Below are 21,301 nucleotides of genomic sequence, written 5' to 3'. Positions count from 1 at the left end.
GAAATCATGATAAACCCCTTGTAGATCATCAAATAGGAAGCAATGGTCTTTTTTGCGTATCTGAAAAGAGGTATTAATACAAAAGTGAATATAGCTGGGCAAACCTAATTTTCTCCTGTTAGTGCCTGGTACTATATAATTTCATCATAATCAGTGTGTGATTTATTGAAATACTCTCTTGTTGCATGATGTGCTTTTTATGTAAAACTATATTAATAAGGTGTGATGCACGTGAGAAGCACGGTGGATGGCCTCAATATCAAATACATGATTTCTTGTGGACTAACTGTCAGGATTTATATATGTGTATTTAGTCCCATATCAGCTATGCACGGGATTGAGTTTGGATACCTATATAAGACTAAAAAATTCAAATAATACATTCCGGCTAGCTTTTTTTTTTTTTATCAGGTCTTAGGTTGTTACACTTATATTGGGTGATATATGCAATTTTGTGCTTGATAGTTAAAATTTTTTCATTTCTCTCTTGACGAGCGAACCAAGAAGGTGAGGCCAAATAAGGTGCTTTTAGGTCTATTTGGCATTCCTTTATATTTTTTAAAATAAAATTATAGTAATCAAGATAAGAAATATATTTGATACTATTATTTTTAGTTTTTGTTTTACAATATTTTTATTATTTATATAAAACATGAAAGAAAAAAAAACTCTTTCTTTTAAAATTTTTAAAATAAGAATTTTATGTTTTTGAAAATCACAGCCAACATCACTTCCATCACCGGCATTGCCACCTCTACGTTGCTTTTATTGTCACCTTTGCCATCATGACTGTCGCCGAACACCACAACCACTATCGACTTTATCACTGCTACTGCCACCATCAGACTATCATCACTATTGTCACTTTTGTTGCTCTACCTGCCATGCCATTGCCATTATCATTAGTTGCTTCTACAAAGTCACTATCTCCGCCGCCATTTTCATAACTATTTATAATACTATATTATAATAATAAGCCATATTATTATATTATAATATTATCATTATATATATATTATTATATTTATAATAAAAATATTTAAAAAATAGTATATTAGACTAAAATGTCTAAATATATCATTTATAAAATTAAAAAAAATTAATAATATTTTTTGATAGTATAAATAGATAGACAATTGAAAGTGTGATGTAGTATCACCCATTATCATTTTCTAATATCAAAGTGCTATTTTAGTTTAATTATTAAATAGATGTGAAAGTTTCATAGCATTTTAAAAATATAATTATCAAATAATTTTTTATTATTTACCGAAAAATTAAATTTTACTAAGAAAAACTTTGTTTCTGAAAGCTTTACAAACAAAAGCTTCGTTACCTACGGAAAGCCGGAAATGGCAGACAGGCCGAGGTGAACCTTGGAGCGAAAAAGAATTGGGTGTCATCAGTGGTTGGTTTGGCGGAGACTTATATATGATATTACACACAATCAAGGGGTTTATATGTAAAAATGCATACACGAAGTTTTGGACTAACATCAGCAACGGCAACACCGACATCCGTTCAAACTTAACACAATCATTTTTTTATGGCCCCTTCGGTTGTAAATTGCGGCAAGCGAACGCGAGGCTTCTCGCATTATAAAGAGAGGGGTCTTCTTGTGAGATTAGAAGAAAGAACGTAAACCCTCCTGGTTTCCATCCTCTCCTTCTCTCTCTGTTGCTGGCCTTGGTGCGGGATCCGATCGATCCATCGAGATGGACGCGGAGCTGCTCGAACTCCGGCGGCAGTTCGAGCTGGCGCAGCAGGTCAAGTCCAGCGTCCGCCTCTCCGAGAGGAACGTCGTCGAGTTGGTCAACAAGCTCCAGGAGCTCCGCTTCATCGATTTCGACCTCCTCCACACCGTCTCGGGCAAGGAGTACATCACCACCGTAACCCCTTCCCTCCCTTCCTCTTTCTCGAGGGTTTCCTTTTCTTTTAGGGTTCCTACGACAATATTTTTGCCAGATAACTAATTGCAATTCAATTATGTAAAAAAGATTTCCTTTAATTTTCCCTCGGAATCATGTTTTATTTATCGGACCAGAAATCTCAAATTCAATTTCTTTCTTTTTCATTCATCTTGTTTTCTTTCGGAACTGATTAGGAAAAAAGAACAAATCTTGATAGGTTTCGTGGCTTCCCTCCTACTTCGATACTACCAGTTATCCCAAATTCGATTCAAATCACGCGGGAGATTCCCCCCTCCCCCGTAATCTTGCATTCTTTTGGAGCCAATTAGGAAAAAGAACGATTCTTGATAGCTTTCAGCGCTTGATCCTCTCACTGTGATTGATTAACTTGGTGTTTTTGTAACAGGATCAGTTGAGGCTGGAGATGGAGGTGGAGGTTAAGAAGTCTGGTCGTGTATCTGTAATTGATCTCTCTGATGCTATTGGAGTTGATCTGTACCATGTGGAGAGGCAAGCCCAGAAGATAGTATCAGATGATGCGCGTCTAATGTTGGTTAATGGGGAGATTATTTCGCAGTCTTATTGGGATTCCGTGGCGGAGGAAATAAATGAGAAGTTGCAGGAGTGTAGTCAGATCTCTTTGGCTGAGATTGCTGCCCAGTTGCATATAGGCTCGGAGTTGGTGGTGTCCGTTCTGGAGCCCCGTCTTGGAACACTTGTGAGTGAACTTTATAATTTTGCCTGATATTTTTTTTCTCATTTTCTTCTTGATATTGATTATATTATGCTAATGTTTTTTTTTTATATATGATGATATTTAAGCATGCAAGACAATATTATGATCAACCAGAAATCTCATATTAAACAGGAGAATCGGTTGCATCAATTGCATGGCTTGGTGTTAACAGATACATAGCTTTGGACTTTTCCCCCCCTTTTTCTGTAAGAAAGATGAGAAAGCCCTTGAAGAAAATGTCAGGGAAAAGTTTGTTGGATCTGAATGCTGTTTTATTTATCTTTTCTTTTATTGTTAAGATAATAAAGTTTTATTAATTGTATATGTGTTGGAAGTAATACAAATTAAAATGGTTTTATTCGCAACACAAACTTAAAAAGCATGATGATTTGGGACAAATAACAAAAGTTGGAAACTGTAATTTAGGCAATGAAAGGGGTGGGTTATTTGTTGCTGCTGTAACTGTAAGTTGCTTATGAGTATGAGAAGTTGTCCTTTTCAGTTTTATCTTTTGTTGGGAGAAAATTTGATCTTAACCTTGCAAAAGAATAATAAAAAAGAGGATCATAGAAGCAAATCTGGTTAATATAAAAAACAATTAATTTTCAAACAACCGTTGCTGATGTACATATTTTGATAAGAAGCTAAGGTTCATTGGACAGGAGGACAAGTTGTCATCATTCTTATAAGTGAAGTAAGTAATTCCCATGTGGTACAAGAATAATGGTTGAAGGCAAGTCATTTTTCTTGACACAATTCTCACTGCCTGTTGCAGAGCTATGATTTATCTGGCTGTGATGCAATTGTTATTCTATATATGTCTAAACTCATTTCAAGCTCGAAGATAAGTCATAGGCAATCCCATTTTATTGGTTATTATATTGAAGATGAAAGTTGGTATTGTGCATGGTGGAATTTAAGCAGAACATGTTGGCAACTGCAAAAGCTTATTTGAACTATGAGTGTCCTAAATATCGCTGTGCGTTTGGCTGAATAGCGGCAACATGGTAGAAGGTCAAGTCGCTATGCTTACGTTTTCTCATCTTGTTCAAATGCTTTGATTTTAGCTGTTGATGCTCGGCAATCTTTTGGTTTCATCTGTGTGTGTGTCATGCGCACGCACGTGCGCGTGCATGTGTGGGCGGGTGGCGGAAAAGTGCGTGTGTGCGCGCATGTGCGCTTGTGTGTGCATGGCGCGTGCGTGTGTATGCGCGCGCGCATGCGTGTGCATGTGCGTGGGTGTGCGTGGGTGCAGATGTGCATGCGTGTGCCTCTATGTGTGGGTGTGAGTGGGTGCGTGCGCGTGCATGTATGGGCGGGTGGCGGGCTGGTGCGTGCGTGTGTGGGCGTGCATGCGCACGTGCACCTGCGTGTGGGCGTGCACTTGCATGTGCGTGCGTGTGTGGGTGCATGTGCGTGCGTGTGTGGGTGGGTGCGGGTGTGCATGCGTGTGCCTCTATGTGTGGGTGTGTTTGTGCGCGCACACGCTCACACATGTTACTGTTGATGAACAAGAACATAGAGTGAGAAATTGGGATGACCCTTGGTCTTGGTATTCTTTCTTTTACAAAATTATTATGACCTTTTGTCTTGGAATTCTTTCTTTTACAAGATTGTTAATTCATGATTGTTAATATCTTTAGGTTGTTCCTCATTATTGTGTCTCCATGAGGATTTTCTTTTTAAGATATATATATATATATATATATATATATATATATATATATATATATATATATATATATATATATATATATATATATATTGTGTGTGTGTGTTGGGGGGGGGAAGACAGTTTATCACAATTGTATGTGTGATATATTTCCTTCTGTTATATGTTGCCCTGAATATACTCCTTCCTTCCCAAATTCTAGCAGCATATGCCAACTAGTTCTTTATCCTCTGCCTAGGTAAAAGGAAGACTAGAAGGTGGACAGTTGTATACTCCAGCATATGTTTCACGTATTACTGCCATGGTTCGTGGTGCTGCAAGGGGTCTCACGGTTCCGATGAACTTACCAGCTGTTTGGAATTCCTTGCAGCAACTACTGCAAGATATAGATGGTGCTAATGGCGTGTCTGTTGAAGGTGTATTTTTTCAGTCCTTATTTAATGGGCTACTGAAGGAGGGGGAGATTCTTGGGTCACTTCGTGCAGGAGTGCAATGGACACCAGCTGTAAGCCTTTTCTTCTTTCCTGTGAATACACTTTTTCCTTACCGTATTTACTTCTTATCCATAATAATTTTTATTGAATTTTAGGTTTTCGCCCATGCTCAAAGGGAAAGTGTGGATTCTTTCTTTTCACAGGTTTGAGGCATCTGCGGCTCTTGTCTTGTTATTTATTTATCTGCCTATCTTTTTGTGTGTAATGTGGGCACTTCATCCTTTTTTATGGTAAAGTACCGAAGAATTTTTTGTATTTGTTAAAATGCATCTAATTTTAGTGAAAAAAATCTGGCTATGAAATTGGCAAATGAAATTGGCAGCATGGCTTTGTGTTAGCGTTGCCTGGAAAATCCACATTATTTCCAATTCATATTATTTAGATATTTACTTTGTGTAAATGCACCATTGTTAAATCAGATTTTTACTGCTTTGGGTGTATGAGATATATTTTTACAAAGATTATTATTAGTTTAGGTTTTTGGGTGAACATTGTATGTTCATAATATAAGAAGTTTGGCTTCTTTGATTTCTGATTTGCCTAATTTTGTAACAAGACAACTAAACCATGCTAGACATTATGGGTTATGCGTGCATGGAAGCTAGATAGCAGTATAGCTGATTGTTAACCTTAGATTTCCATAGTTGCTGTAATTTGAATGATTAATTTCTTCTTTTAATTGCTGAAATGTGGGATTTAGATGTTTGATATCCCTTTTTGCTGCATTGCCCACAAGGTTTCATGGTAAGCCTTTCTCTTTCGCAAAGCTGTCTCAGGTTGGAAACTGATACAAACATAGACAGGTCGAGAGCTGGTTCTGAAACATTTCTATAATTTGAATCTTTCTCAATTCATAAAGCATACCCCATTTGGATGGAACAAGGCCTGTCTTCATTTGTTTGGTATTTAGGGGCAGTTGGAGGTAATTATGATGTTATAGTTCTTTAATTTCCATGACATATTTGATGTTAATTCGATAATAAAATGTTCATATGGACTGTTAGGGGCCTAAGTTGGAGATCCATTATCAACTATATTTGCGGCCAGCTGAAGTTAAGGATCGTTTGTTGATAGGTGGAGTCAAAGTAGATATTGTCCTACAGCCACTTTGTGGAGTCAAAGTAGATATAGTCCTACAGCCACATCTATAGCCAACAAGCCTTACTTATATATGTGGGGCCCAATTCATGCTTTTGAACTCAAGTCACTCATACCTCATACCATTCTTCTTAAAAATTATTTGCCTTTAATTAAGTAATATCTTTGAAATATTCGTATGACCAGTAACAACCACTTCTTCGATCAAACAACTCATTGTTGATTAACTGCATGAATTGAGTACATGGCCAATAGTTGATCTTCCATCTGTTATGCAGAAAATATTTACAATTCTTTTATAGGATCTAATGAATACTCTGGTTAACATGTCATATCGTGTTTATGTGCCAGTAAATCTGTGTAAGTATATTAGAGCATCTTTTGTTTTGTGGGAGAATTTATTATATATGGAACAATGTATAAATTTACTCAGAGATCTAATGGATTTCTTTTTTTTTAACAATCCTTTGGATTACAGAATTCATACATCAGCTATGAAGTTCTTCACAAGCTTGCGATGCCTCAGCCTAAACAGTACTTGCAGGTATTTGAAAAGCTTACAATTGTTGCTTCTTCCTGTCATAATATATTATTCTAGAACCAGATTGAGAAAAACCTTCGTTATTATTTATTAGATGCATCTTTGTGATGCTCTTGTAATCCATTGTGTTTATGCACTCCAATGTAGTCCAGGTATCCTGAAGGCATTGCACTAGATGGTGTTTTCGTTCACCCTTCATTGGTTGAAATGTTGGATGCTGCTATAGAGGATGCTGTTGAGCATGGGAACTGGTAAGGATCGTAATTAACATTGGAATGGTGACCTTCAAGGAATGTCATACGGTCGGCATGCTTACCGACTGTACTGTACTATATTGGTACCGAATCGGTATACGGTATAGAGGGCGTACTGAGTGTCGGTATGCTCAACCGGCTCCTGTACCGTACGTAGCAATACAATAATATATTGGTACTGGTACGGGGCCTGGTACGAAGACATCGTACCTTTGTTTACTTTTCTTTTGAATTAAATATATTTGGTGTTACATAAATGGTACATGATGTCTCTTTTCTCTGTTCAAGATGGTTTTGCACCAAAGTAGCTTGGCATATCCGATAGCATAATTCTATCTCTTATGGGCTCTTTATGAGTAGCATAAAGTATGTAATATTTAATGATGATTGCTCAGTATATTTCAAACAAAGAACAAGAAGCAAACTTCATCTGCTTAAATGTCATCAGAACATCAGTATATTTCTATCTCTTCGTTTGTCACAATAGTATAGGAAACTCATCATGAGAGGTTGGTCCCCTTTGACAATCTTCATCATCATATTTTATCATCGTGGTAGCATCGAGGGAATGATTTCACATGATGTTTGCATTCTAACTGTTTTTCTGATGGATTTATTGAGACAAAGTTGAGGATTTTGCACTGCCTGCCAGTCATTCAGCCCTTCAAGTATGTTCAGAACTGTTGTAATAATTCTGTGTTCTTTTACGTTTTAGATCCATAAGTGTATAATTTTGAATGACTGTTTTTTTTTTAACTAACCAAAATTGTTGATTAGCTCAACCCTGATCCTCTGTTTCTTCAATTTTGCTGGGAATAATTCTTTTTTCTTATGCATAGTTTGATTACATTCAAATCTTATTGTTGGTTCTGGTCGTTCTTTGCAGCACTAGGGTGTCATGTAGGATTAATTGGGCCAGACTGTTCTTTTTCGTGCACTTTAGGTTCTCTCTGATCCATTAATCTTTGGTGTATAACTTCATATGGCATGCTATCCTTGTTTGTACCCATTTCTTGTTGTTTTCCCTGTATATCTTGGTTATTTAGCATTTGGGTGCTTGGCTTTTCTTCTCTTGATTCTTAAAGATTCTTTTCTTAAATCCTCTGTATCTTTACTTTTTGTGCATCCTTTTGGTCATCCTGTTCTCTCCCAAATATTGAATACCAAAACTTTCTCCTCGAGCTGAGCTTATGACCAGTAACATGCTTCAAGTTGGCAAAGGAAACAACCTTTATCTTTATACATCAAAGTCTGTTGCAAATTTCAATTAAATTAGTTTATTTTCATATTTGATGTGGTATCCCCTTATCACATCATTTTGTCTACATGTATCAGGTACCAGTTGGCCTGCCTGCCTGCCTGAAATCTTGTTTATGCATATCCTTAGTTCAAGCTAGGTTGCTCATTTTCAGTTCATCCCTGGTTTATAAGGGGTCTCATCTCTAATAATTAGTCTTACATGTACATGCATTGGTCATAGATGGAAACCAGGCTTGGGACTAGACTGAAATTAATGGAGTCTAAATCAACAATGACTTGACCCACTGTGCTGAAAGGTCGCTTTAGACTGATGGTGATTAGTTAGACGCAGCACTAAAAGTCATATGGCATTTTAATCATCTGATCCTAGAGGTACACAAATTAACTATCTTTAGTATTATTTGATTCCATCCAAAGTCCTTATGCTTGTATAATGGAAACATTCGACCAAAGAATTACACCAAATAACAATTGATAGCAATTTACCAGTTAACAAACTTTTTAAATATTTTTGGAATGTTCTGAAAACCAGTTTCTTATATCACTGGAAATTCATTTATTGTCAATCAAGTGGTAATCTATATCAGTCAAGGTTTTGTTTCTCTGAACCTGTAGTCAAAACATGAAAGGCTGTAGTTGATTAGATAGATATGTACATCTGACCATTTTATATTTGCTGGGAGTTCTACCAAAAGGCCAAATATGACTGCAGGCTCCATAAATTAATAATGCCAAAGAAACAACCTAACTGCACATTCATTCTGACTAAGAGAATCAATATTCTTAGCCATCTGGTTCACTTACCCTTGAAAACAAAGGAGACAATATATTTAAAAAAAGAAAAAGGCACTATAGATGGTTTGCTCATATCTGAACACATGAGGTGTACAGAAACAGAAGAACTAGGAATAGGATCATGTAAGATTCATTTTCAGGGATGAAACAGGATTATTGTATGAGAGGGGAGAGATGTTTTCTCCCACTTAAATCGTAACAAGATTTTTTGGACAGTTTCATAAGTGTTAAATAAGAAAAAAAAATTCAATCTTCATTGTGATTAGATGTTTCTATTTCTCATTTTCTTAAAAGATTTAGGTGTGTGATTTTATCCAGTCATCTTGAGTTCTTAACCATTACTATAATCATCAAGCCCTATCCAACTATCTGTGAATGGCATGGATCTAGTCATCTTGCCACAACCCCAATGTATCTGCACATTCTGATCCAAAGCTTCCTTGAACTCCTTTGAGGTTGCAGCAACCTTCCTTATTTTAGATCTTCACAAGCACTAACAGTCAGAGATAACCACATGCAACTGAATTTTTGTTTCATTTTACCAGTATGTTGTGTTAATGCATGCCTATTCTGTGAATGATATTGTGAGTGGAGTTAGTGGGGCTTGATGTTGTTATCCACCTAAACTGTGGTACATCTGTGATGCATATTAGGCAGAATGGATGTATCTCACATTTGCCATATAGTGTCAAGTTGGTATAATGTGTCACTGTTAATATATAAAATTTGCTAGATCTACTAGTAAAACTAGTCGACTTTTCCCAATCTGGACAGAGTATTGGTTTTTCTTTGTTGAGGTTCATCACACACCAATGGCTTAAGTATAAGTTCACAGTCTTGTATTGAAATTCGTTTCTTTGTTCAAAGTTTGTGCTATTGAAGCTATTTAAAAGCATAAATAAGGTTCTATCATGTTCAATTTTTTCCTATATTCATAATAGAAGTATAAAACATTTACTTTTGTTGCAGGATAGATACCCTTTCAGTTCTACCAGCATATATTGGAGGGCAGGATGTCTCTAAGATTTTGTCACTTTGTCCATCTGTTCAGAGAGCCGTTAAGGTTGGTGTCTTTAATGCTGTTTGACTTTCATAATGATGCTATTTGTTGATTATTCTACATCTTGTTTTTCAGTCTTCAAAAGCAGTAATACTGGGAGAATCCTGCCTTCTTAGCAGTATCTATGTTAAGGTGAGGTTATAAAGCCTGCTAGTTGTGATATCATTTTATATTGAATATTGCTATCTAGCTACATTATGAGTCAAACTGTTTATGTATTATCATTCCTTTAGATGTTGGAAGTAATTTTCTTCATTAGCATACTCCTACATGATTTTGTTCATGTTTGTACTTGTTCTGTATGTTTTAATGCATGTATGCTTGCTATTACTTGGACTGCAATATATACATATTTCTAGGTATGCAATATTTTTCTTGCTACTTTCATTTACCTTTCATTTGGAAGTGAAATATATAATTGTATGAAGCATCTAATATGGCAACTGTTTCACATATATGTGCAGTGCTTTTTCTTCCTCTGCTAATATCTGGTCAAATTTCCTGATAGTTTGACATAATTTTTTTGTCACTGTAGCTATTTTATATGTCTGTACTTCTTTCTAAACCTGGACTAGTTAATGTATCAGAAAAATGACATTGTGCAATAGAGTTGTGTTTACCTACTTACTGCTGCATATGCATTCTATCGTGATATCAGAACACCAAGTAGAGTTCTTTGTCTTTCAACTGCAATAAGACTGTTGCTTGTTCATTTTAAGTTCTTTCTTTACATTTATCGACTCTTCCTTTTGTCCTGGATATCTGCTCCAAGTAGTTGCAGCAGCACTTCCTAATTGGAACTTCCATGTGTTGACATGTCTGGACACTTTGACATGTGGAGAAACATCCTATATAATATATTTCATGTTCCTGTTAACTGATTTGTAGTTCAGTAACCTCTGACCACCCTTGCCTCCATTACCCATGGGCTTTTGGGTTCGTACTTTAACCTTGAAAACAATAAAAATATATAATGTTTGTTTTACAGAATCTGGAGCAGGTCCAGTCATGTGGCTGGTGAGCATGTGATGAAGGGCATAGTGTCTGTTGGCCAAAAGATTTTTATTTTTTATTTTTTTTTATTTTTTTTATATCATGTCTTTGACATCCAAAGGAGTAGCTGGACTATGTCTAGGTCTGGTTGATCAAAGGTCATCTTCAATTTTGTGGAACGGATGCACATTGGCAAAAGCTATTGATAAAGGCTGATTTAAGGTTAATATTTACACACTGACAAGAATGTATAAAATGCAAGCTAAGGTGAATTAAGCTAATAACACAGTAGAGGAGCTTTAGGTCTTTGATACATCATCACAGAGGAAAAGCCAGGTCTGTGGCAATCTTAGTTTTATAATCCATGACAGAATGAAGGAAGTAATGGTTATCTCTGGGTTGATGGGGTATTTTTTCGATTCTATTGTTCATCAAAGTTCTTTCAATTTAGGATGTTTGATAATTGGACATCACTTGAGGTGGTTTTAGAGTTGGATATGGTTTTAACTCTGAGAAGCAATTGATATTGCCATGATAGGCTAAGGTTTGTTTAGGGTGAGTCAATAATGATTGGGTTCACTCCAGCTGATGTTAGCTCTCAATAAAAAGCTTGGAGGTTGTGTTTTAAAATAGATCAAAAATTGATCGTTTTGAACAGTTCTTTTTAAATTTTATTTTCTGGTACTCAGTGCCACTTTTTCATCCATCTTTTCTCAGTATATGTTAGTCATCAATGATATATCATGTTGCTACCAATTAATGTATGCTCATTTGGAGCTGGAGTTGATTTAAATAAGATCTAGACTGCTTAATTATCTGAATCTCTGAAGAAAGTTATAGAAGTCAGTAGAGAGCGGGACCTGCTACAGATACACATTGCTCAGGTAGGTGAAATTAGATTACAAATGTCAAATTTATCTCCACTTTTACTATGGAGAAGCCTGTTGTTTTCCACTGTGGATTGCAGATGTATCCTTACCTCCTTGCTGTCATTGCAGGACCACTTCTTGCTTGACTAGTTGTCATGCAGAGCTGCCCTTTATTTTACAAGCTTTGCAATTATTTTCTGCAGTCCTCTGTTTCATAATATTGCATTGGAATGATTTAATGTAGCAAAGATTATTTCTGGAAAAAATTGAAAGAGAGGAGAGTAACGTTGGTACAGATAATGAAATTAGATGCAACCTTTTGACAGACATTCTTATGACTGGGCAACATTTTGTGGCTTTATAGTGGAAAGGAGCCATGGTTTCAACTTTCAGGATTTTGCATACTATATATTGGCATCCTAAATCATCTAGAACTAGTGTTTTATAGACTTGAATGCATATGGAAGCATGCACGCACTTGTATCAATTAAGGGAATTTGACATGTGATCCTTTATTTGACTGCTGTTTTACATATATCTCTCATTTAGCATTTTATGTTCAGTCCACAGTCAGGCTTTTTGTTTTGCACACCGTCATGCCTGTTTCTGTACATAGTCACTCCTGCTTTGCATGCCCTTATACATGGGCCTGATATTACAAAGTGGAGACTCGAAGCAGGGATGGGAGTTAATTGTTCAGTCAACAGGGAATTCAACATAAAATGTAGTCAATCCAGGTTAGGAACTCCATTTTTCCACTATTAATCAATTCTAAATGCTATATGTTATCGAATGAAATTATTTAAAACAACTGTGAAGAGCTGAAAACATGAATAACATTGACCTATCATTGCATATCATATAAAAATTAACCAAGAGGATACCAGTTATTGGCACTATATGACTAATGTCACCCAATAATCAAAGCAACAGACATAAGAACAAATGATACTTACAAAAAGAAACACCATTTTACTCTCTACAAATGCTCACTTCTGAGAGAGTCAATTCCATTTTCTCTAATATAAGCTTATGGAGGCATATTGATATTCAAACTGCAACTGATATTTCAGATATATCGATGACAATTAAAAATATTAATGCCTTTTACTTTCTGAAGAATCTTTCTAGATTTGTTATTAAATTGCGACTCTTATGCTTGCCATACCCATTTATTGAGTAGGATATGTTTCATCAAATGGAGAAAGAGTTGGATACACTTAGTTACACAAGTCCTGCTGGTCGAGGGTTATCCAATGATTTGCGTTCAGCCAATGAACCCAAGGTAGGTCTCAGTTCTCGTCAGTACTCTGAGTCAGAAGAAATTGGTGACAATTTAGGCAGCAGTAAAAGTGTTTCTGAAAAAGGATCAAAGAAGAAACGAGGAAGACACTCAGGTCCTGCAAAGGCGGGAACATTTGAAAATGAACTTGATAACCAGGAAAGTCTTCCTACTAAAGTTAAGAAAAACCAGCGGAAACACAAGGATGCAAGTTCTTTGGATACTTCTGGTGCAAAATCTGGCATTAAGAAAGGTTCAGATAAGGTGAAAGAGGATAATTTGAATATTATATCTGAAGAATGGATAGTGCAGAGGATATTGACACTTGCCCCAGATCTGGGAGAATTGGGAGGTTTGAACAACTCATTGCTATTGCTGTCTGCTTTGTCATCTACTCATGAATGTATGAGCATCTACTTCATATCTGTTTTTACTGATAAAATTGGTTTATTAGATCCTGAGGATCCTGATGCATTGGTGAGACATTTGTCCTCTTATTTGAGGCCTATGCTGCTTGAGTCGTGGACAAAAAGAAGAAACACATTGCTATTGGAGAATGCTGCAAGGAGGAGGCAGTTGCTTGATAATCTGCAGAAGCAGCTAGATGAGGTTTGCTTCTCATTTTTTTCTTGTTCTGTTACAATAAATTTTGTTATTGCGTCCAACTTCTGGAACAATCATATTACAGATGCAGTTTTCCTTTATGCTAATTTTTATTTTGCTGGCATTTATGTGGTTTACAGGCGTTCTTGGATATGCAGCTGCATGAGAAAGCACTTGATCTTTTTGAGGATGATCCTTCAACCTCCGTAAGTTCCATCAGTTGTTCATGTTGTGGTCATACTCATCCTTGATGATACAATTAATTAATATTATGTATTCCCAGGTTATTTTACACAAGCATCTGCTCAAAACAATGGCTGCTTCCATTGTTGACAGGCTTCTGTTAACCCTGGTAAAGTTCTTGGGTGGTCACCTGAAAACACTGTATTGTCTTGCAACTGCTATTATTTGCCTTGATCCAGAAAGCAAATATCTATTTTGGACTTAATGTGATCTAAAACCTGTGTCTGCATTTGTTAGCTTGTGCTCAAATCCAAGGACTTACTCTTAGCTATTGAATGAAGCAAATCAAGAGTGTCAGTTATCCTGTTTGATATCTTATTTCATTTCTTTTACATTTTCTGTCAATTTTTTTTGTTCAGTATACATTATAAATTTTTAAAATCTTATCAAGATGGTTTTTCGAGGAAAAGGGATGGAGACCCACCCATACTATGAACACCCAGGTCCAGATTTTTGTGGATGCGCCAACCCATGCAGCGGGGGGTGACCAATGCACCATCCTGGAATTGAACCCATTACTCTCTGATTTCTATCTTGTTGAACTCTTGGAATGTTCTGAGACCATGAATATGAAAATTTTTAGTCATGCATTGAAGTTTTTGGTTTAAGGGCCTTCACCTGAATCTTAGTTATATGACCAAGAGTAGTATTATTTCATCAGTTCTGCAAAAGCGACAAGATCTCGCTGGTTTATTTCTTATATTTAGATTTTTTGGGTTATTTTGATGCCTAACTGGTAAATTTTTCAGGACATGGATAACAAATTGAAGAATGGAATAGAAATTGAAGATCGTCAAAACCTGGAATCTTTGCCACTGAGTTCTATAGACCGTACATCTCTGGTCTGAGACAATTTCCCTCTTAACATTATTAATTTCAGCATTTCACATTTTTGGAGTTTTCCAGCATTTTGAAGTTCTATCAGTTTCTAGTTGTCATGTTGGGTGTACCTGCATGTGTTTTAACTGTTCAAATTGTTTTGTTTCTCCACCTTGGTTGCAAACTGTTGTTGAAGTGTTTTTCCCCCTTTTAAATAGGCAAAAGGTTTGCCTGATTCTCTGTCAATTAAGGCTCAGGCAGCGGTTGAAGCATTGGAGGGAAAGGTTAGTTCTTGACTAATGTTCAGAGAAGTTTTGATCTTGTCAGATTTCAGATTACTATTGTTTGGAATTTAGAGCTTGAGTTTGCACAAACAAATAATTTTGAATGAGGAAAGTTTCATTGTTTGGAACAATAATGTTTTTGCTTAATGGAAATTTAAGAAAATTGCTGTTATTTACCATCAATCTGGAGACGCTATTACGCTTCTGAAACTAACAAGATTAATTTATGTATCAACTCAGTTCTCTATGCAAATCCTGCATTTAATAACTTCTGGTGTAGGCATGTGGTTCTTGTACACATGAATCATCCACTATAAATGATGATGAATGCAATCAAGATGCAATATTATTTTTATGTAAATTACAGTTCTTTTTCACCAATGCAGTTTATGCACCTTGGGCAGCAACTGCATTTCTAATGTTCTAGCAACCATGTTTATATTTATTTTGCTTTATGAAATAAAGATTTGGGTTATAAGATGATTGGACATGCTATTGAAACTTTCATTTTGGACAAATTTCTGCATATTGTGACACCATCATCTAATAGAAAGGCTTAGTTCTGGAGTCCCCATAGTCCATACTCTTTACCCATAATTCAAAAGGTCTCTGCTGTACTTCTCATTTCCTTTCCAAAGTGCTGCCCTTCACTATTACTTAGACTTTCCCAATCTTCACTTCACTTGGTCATACCATCTCTTATGTTTTTTTTCCCCATCATGTTATCATTTATTGGCAAAATTGTATGCTTCCTGCTTGTTTTACCTTAAAAATTAGTTCATATTTGACTTAAATACTATCCTATTTTTGATCACCAATGGATATGGGTAAATCTCATATTTGATGATTCCACTCATCTATGAAGCGTCATAAGTTTCACATAGCTATTTTTTGGCCTTTTATTTTATTATTTTTCCTCTGGTGTCTATTTCCTTCTGGACTACATACCTTAATTTTGCCCCCTTACGTACATCAGAGCGACTCTGGTTCTCCTTGTTCTTACTTTTTTAGCATGACATGATAGAAATGCCTCACAAGTTAAAAATATCATCGTCAAACAAGTGGGTCAACTCTGGCCTAGTTAACCTTCAGAGCAGATATCAAAATATCTCTGGCATATTTACCTTTGCTGGCATCTTCGTGGTGCTGGTTATTTCCTCTCCTTCATCCAAGTAGTCATATGACGTGGGTTGCCTATGTGGCTCACAACATGTAGGAGAAACACGATTTGGAGTTGGAATTTTTCATTTCATAGTATGTCACTCATTGCTCCCTGAATCATCCACCCTAGTGCAAGACATTTTCCCAAAGCATCGCAAAGGTTTGTTTAGAAGTCTCTGGACGATATGATCAATCATAACAAATGTATGGATGTGTGTGTGTTTATGTAGGTACACAGGCATATATTTTATGTATGTGTACATACATCCATCCATCCATGCATATGTACAAAGAATGTGTGTGAGCGAGAGAGAGAGAGAGATGTATTTGTCTATATAGACACACATACACATAGAGCACTTGTGTATGTGTATATTGATGTATGTATATATATGTACGGTTACACATATGCATATGTATCTGTTTGCATGTATACGCATGCATGTGTATATACATGCACATATGTGTGTATAGGTATATGTGAGTGTACATGCTCACACTTCTGTACATAAACGCATATAGTTCATATATTTATACAATGTGTATGTACACACATAGACATACGTATAAATTTTTAGACATTTATATCTTTATCTGCATGTGTATGTGTGTACATATGTGTGTAAGAGATACTGTACAAATGCCACCTAGATTTGAACCCAAAACATCCCCCGCTGCATGCTCTGAGGAGAGGGGTGTGCCAACCAAAAGAACAAGGTTCTGCTGCATCACAAAAATATATTATATCATTCCCTTATCGGAGAAATAAACATGGCATATATCTGAATGAGAAAGATTAAAGGCTCAGAGATCTATATACAGCTTCCTTAGACATTGAAGAAAAGGTTGTTGCATATTGTAAGAGGAAGTGGACATTGTATATGCTATTAATGATTTCTTGTCCTTAAGTATCTACAAAGCTTTCCCTCATCAATGTAAAGAGAAAGGTGAGAGCGAGCAGCCTTAGTGTAAAGTGCTTGTGTTCGTAAAGAATACTGACCATTTGTTTCTTGGACTTTGGTTCATTAAAGGTTTTGTTATAATGATGCAACATTTGTGATATCAACAGTTAAGGATTGATTACTTGGGGGGGTGGGGCTGTGCTATTCATAATTAAGATTTCTATGCAACAATTTCATCCTTGTGCTTTTATCACTAAAGCTTGTTTTGAATATGACAATATTACACATGCACCTTCACAACATTTTTATTTTAGTAACTTCCAGACATCTGTTTTAATGTTCTGTTTGCTTTGATTATGGCAGCGAGTGGATGCATTCATGACTGCATTCAGAGCTCTAGCAGAGGAAAGGTAATAGCAATTCAATGTAGTTTGTGAAAGATACTGAGCATCTATTATCACCTTTGATCTTAAGTACTCTTGTGTCATTATGCAGCGGATTGCTATTGAAGAAGCTTGATAAAAAATTAGAAAGGACAATGTTGCATTCTTATCGTAAGGTATGCTTGTGTACCTGTTCAGATCTAGCAAATGGTCTGTTTTTATTTACTATCTTGCAAACAGCCTTATTAAGTAGTCCTACTCATCTACTGATTCGTATGTGCTCTGTGCGTTGCGCATGTGTTTGAATGTGAACATATATACTTACTATTTTGTAAGTTTCGTGTGGTATGTTTTATATGCATGCATAAACTATTGTAGTTACTAGCTTTCAAATTTTTATATAGGGAAGTATATGGAGGAAAAAAAAATACTTGATACAGTAGTGAGAATTGAATGGTAGAAGTTTTTCCTTGTTACATGGCAAACAGTGCAAGAAAACATGTGAAAATGCAAACGAAACACATGGAGAATCACCATCTGGTGGGATGCAAGAAAGATGTTGACAGTAGTCTCCTTGATTTTCTCACATGTAAAAGCACATTTGTTGGTTTGTTTTCCTATAAATTTTTAGCAGTTTCCTTGGCCTCTCTCTTGCACCACCCCAGTTTTGGAAAACCAAATTGCATCCATTTCCTAAATATGTTCTTGGGGAGTCACATATTTGATGGATAATTTGTTTCTCGGCAGTAACTGTCAAAAAGTAGTACCTATTGTTACAAATATACATGTTGTATTCACAGACATCTCAAAGTGGTTATGATGATTTTGGATTTGTCTTGACTTGTTATAAGACAACCTAAGCACGGGCTCTATTAGTGCTGATAACACAATTATGCTTTCTGAAACTCAGTATCTAGCTTTTCTTTTACAACTAAGAGATGGTTGCATCTTGCGTGGATAATCATGGGATGACTGGAAGACACCCAAAATTGGACATGCATATAGATGTTGAATCCTCTGTCTGGAACTTGTTAGTCATGTTTTGATGGTTGGATGGGTTATCTGTTAGTTATGCTTTCTGAAACTCAGTATCTAGCTTTTCCTTTACAACAGAGATGGTTGCATCTTGCATGGATAATCATGGGATAACTGGCAGACAACCAAAATTGAACATGCATGTAGATGTTGAATCCTCTGTCTATAACTTGTTAGTCATGTTGTTGGCTAGATTTTTCCTTTCCCTTCCACCATCTGCCATTGAATTTGCTGCTCTTCTGCTAGACTTGGTAGATATTTTCTCTCTAGTAGTGTGGTCATAATTCTAGTGTCTGCTGACATTTTCTATGTAAATTATTTTAGCAGTTGCTATTTGTTCATGACCTACAGATTTATTTGCATTTTGATCATTGTATATGGCTACATCTCGTTTCAATCAATGTTTCATGTGGTGCCATGCTTTTATTCGTATATATAATTCTGATGCTTCTGAGAGGACCCTTGTCTGCATCCTGTATCTGTTTATTTTCATTTGGCGACATGCTTTTTGGTATTGGTGGTCTGTAATGCTTCTGAAATGGATGCTTATCATGGTGGTGTGACTTTAGGACTTGACATCACAAGTTTCTTCAGAAACTGATCCTATCAAACTTTTGCCAAAGGTTGTTGCTCTACTATATTTGCAGGTCAGTTGGGTATAAATGCTTTTGTCTTTCCATTCCTCATTCTTGTGCAATTTAGGTGGAATACCTTTTATGCAAAATATCTTTCTAGGTATATAACAAGGCTCTTCAAGCACCTGGAAGGGCCATTTCTGCTGCTGTTACTCGATTGAAGGTATGTATTCCAAGAGACGCTTCCAATTTCATTAGACAAAAAAGATCTTTGATGCCTCACACCTTAAGGAAAGGCTCTGAGGCTTTATGAAACAAGGTCTGTTACACAGGGAGGCTCATGAATTCACACAACTCAACCTCAAGTTACTTGTCATGTAGGAGGCACACAAGCCAGTTTTGATTATTTCCAAAATAAGTTATTCACCAAATTGAGTCCAGCCCTATTTGAGACCTAAACTTGCTGCATGCCATGAAATTTCTCTGTTTTTGCTCAATCTCGGTGGTTTAGATAATATATGATGCTTGCCAATTTAAATTACAATTAATGCTTGATGTACTTGAACCAGCAAGTTTATTATTTAGAGATTTATTGTATACTTACACTTCTCTGTTGGGCAGATCCAATTGATTCTTTATACTTACAGGAACTTGTTTGAATCAATGCAGGATAAATTGCCAGATTCAACATATAAGAACTTGATGGATTATCATGGTGCTACAGTTACTCTTCTAGCATTACAATCTGCCGCAACTGAAGATGTGAGTAAAGGCACAGACAATGCATGCAATTGTCTTGATGCTCACCGTCTATATTACTTTATTTCGTTTCTGCATTTGAGTTTTCCTTTGCTTCTTCTGAGTTGTCTATCCTTGTATAAAACAAATAGAACAATCCATTTGTTAAAATGGTTTCTATCCTTAGTGGATTGCTGTTGGACATTTGGTTTTCATGTGTTATTAGATTCTTTTTTCAAGATTTATCATATAATATTAAATTTTATCTTATAATATCTGTTCGTTTTTTAATCTAATGCAACATGTGTGCATTTTCTACAATTTATACACTGCAAGGATGTAATATTCATTAAATACTCTTTTAACAATATTTTTTGGATTGTTGTCAGTCTGGTTGAGTTAGAGACTATTTCATGCACAATGAAAACATTCTTAGAATAGTATTGCTGTTGTTAGGCCTTCCATTTCTGAATGCAGACTATGCCATCCATGAATTAATTGTTCATTGGTCCATCTATTCTCTTTTCCGACACAAAAAACCTACAATTGTTTCATGATCATGCATAATTTTGTTCCACCCTTTTCCCCTTAGGTTATAGTCTTTTCATTTTCTACCAACAACCTGTATTCTGTACTAGGCATGACATGTTTTTTTCCTCCCATAATACTACTCTAAGCAGATCTAATCACTGCTGAAGGTATTTTTTCATGTGGTATGTACTCTCATGTCAGGCGAATGTCCTGTTTGAATTTCATCTCTGGTGAAGTTTAAGGTCTACTCTATTATCCATAATACTATTAGAGTTTTTGCAGCTAATATCATATAGCAACTTTGATTCCCTTGGGGGGTGTTCGGGGTTTGGTCTACTTAAATATTTATTTTAGGACACTTATTTTGATGTGTCACATCTGCTTGTTCTGCCATGCAGGAAGAAGACTGTACATCTGACAGGATTCTTAGCAAAAAAGAGTTGTTAGAGAGTAAGATGCCAGAACTGAAAGCGATGGTATTGGGTACCACAAGCACCTGAGGTATAGAACTTCCGAAGCAAAAGCAACTGCAGATACGTTTATATAGACACAATGACCCATTTTTTCAACCACTCTAAAAACATATTTGACACAATTGTGGAGACTGTATTGGAATATGTATACTGGAGCACTTGTTCTTGGATGATCCACTTAATCCGATCATCCATGTATAATCGAGTGCACGGATGACCGTGGACTCTGGAAGATTATGTTCCAAAGTCTGGTTGAAGTGTGGTTCCTGAGAATCTGGGTCCTTCATTTGTAGTATTGATCGAAAATGCATGAAGCTTGTTTTATTTCTTGGACTCCAAATAATAGTCAGTTTTGTGTGCCATTGTTAAACCAACTGCAAAAAGTGGATGAGCTAGATTGTTTCATAATAATTTTTTAGTTAAACCTCGGTAGAGTCACTGAAGGTTGGTATTGGGTTCTAGTGCCTCCGTCACCTGATTTTTGGCCAGACATTTTTCTGTCCCAGTTCTAAAAAGAAAGAAGTCGTACATGTTGGGCTGATTGGTCGGGCGAAGTTTTACTTAAGTTGTTTCATAGAAAATTCGAATTG

At 36.1% G+C, this 21,301-nt stretch overlaps 1 protein-coding gene across 2 annotated transcripts; it reads left to right on the top strand.

Annotated features, from left to right (window-relative positions):
- The first annotated feature begins 1,589 nt into the window (after positions 1–1,589).
- On the top strand, positions 1,590–21,073 carry LOC103721900 (E3 UFM1-protein ligase 1 homolog). 2 transcript variants are annotated; one of them, XM_008812278.4, is made up of 20 exons: positions 1,590–1,889; positions 2,317–2,628; positions 4,557–4,823; positions 4,908–4,955; positions 6,389–6,454; positions 6,599–6,702; positions 9,730–9,823; positions 9,896–9,952; positions 12,866–13,316; positions 13,419–13,573; positions 13,708–13,773; positions 13,851–13,919; positions 14,560–14,652; positions 14,848–14,913; positions 17,340–17,386; positions 17,472–17,535; positions 18,964–19,041; positions 19,130–19,192; positions 19,639–19,731; positions 20,637–21,073. In XM_008812278.4, the coding sequence occupies exons 1-20, from the start codon at positions 1,716–1,718 to the stop codon at positions 20,736–20,738; spliced, it is 2,469 nt and encodes an 822-aa protein (XP_008810500.2). In that variant the 5' UTR covers positions 1,590–1,715; the 3' UTR covers positions 20,739–21,073. The 2 variants fall into 2 exon arrangements, with proteins under 2 accessions (XP_008810500.2, XP_038988992.1); XM_039133064.1 differs by having other exon boundaries at positions 1,592–1,876.
- The last annotated feature ends 228 nt before the right edge of the window (positions 21,074–21,301 follow it).

The sequence above is a fragment of the Phoenix dactylifera genome, chromosome 13, assembly GCF_009389715.1.
Source record: "Phoenix dactylifera cultivar Barhee BC4 chromosome 13, palm_55x_up_171113_PBpolish2nd_filt_p, whole genome shotgun sequence".
Taxonomy (NCBI): domain Eukaryota; kingdom Viridiplantae; phylum Streptophyta; class Magnoliopsida; order Arecales; family Arecaceae; genus Phoenix; species Phoenix dactylifera.
Note: the sequence above shows the minus strand (reverse complement) of the source record. Positions and strands in the feature narration are given on the sequence as shown.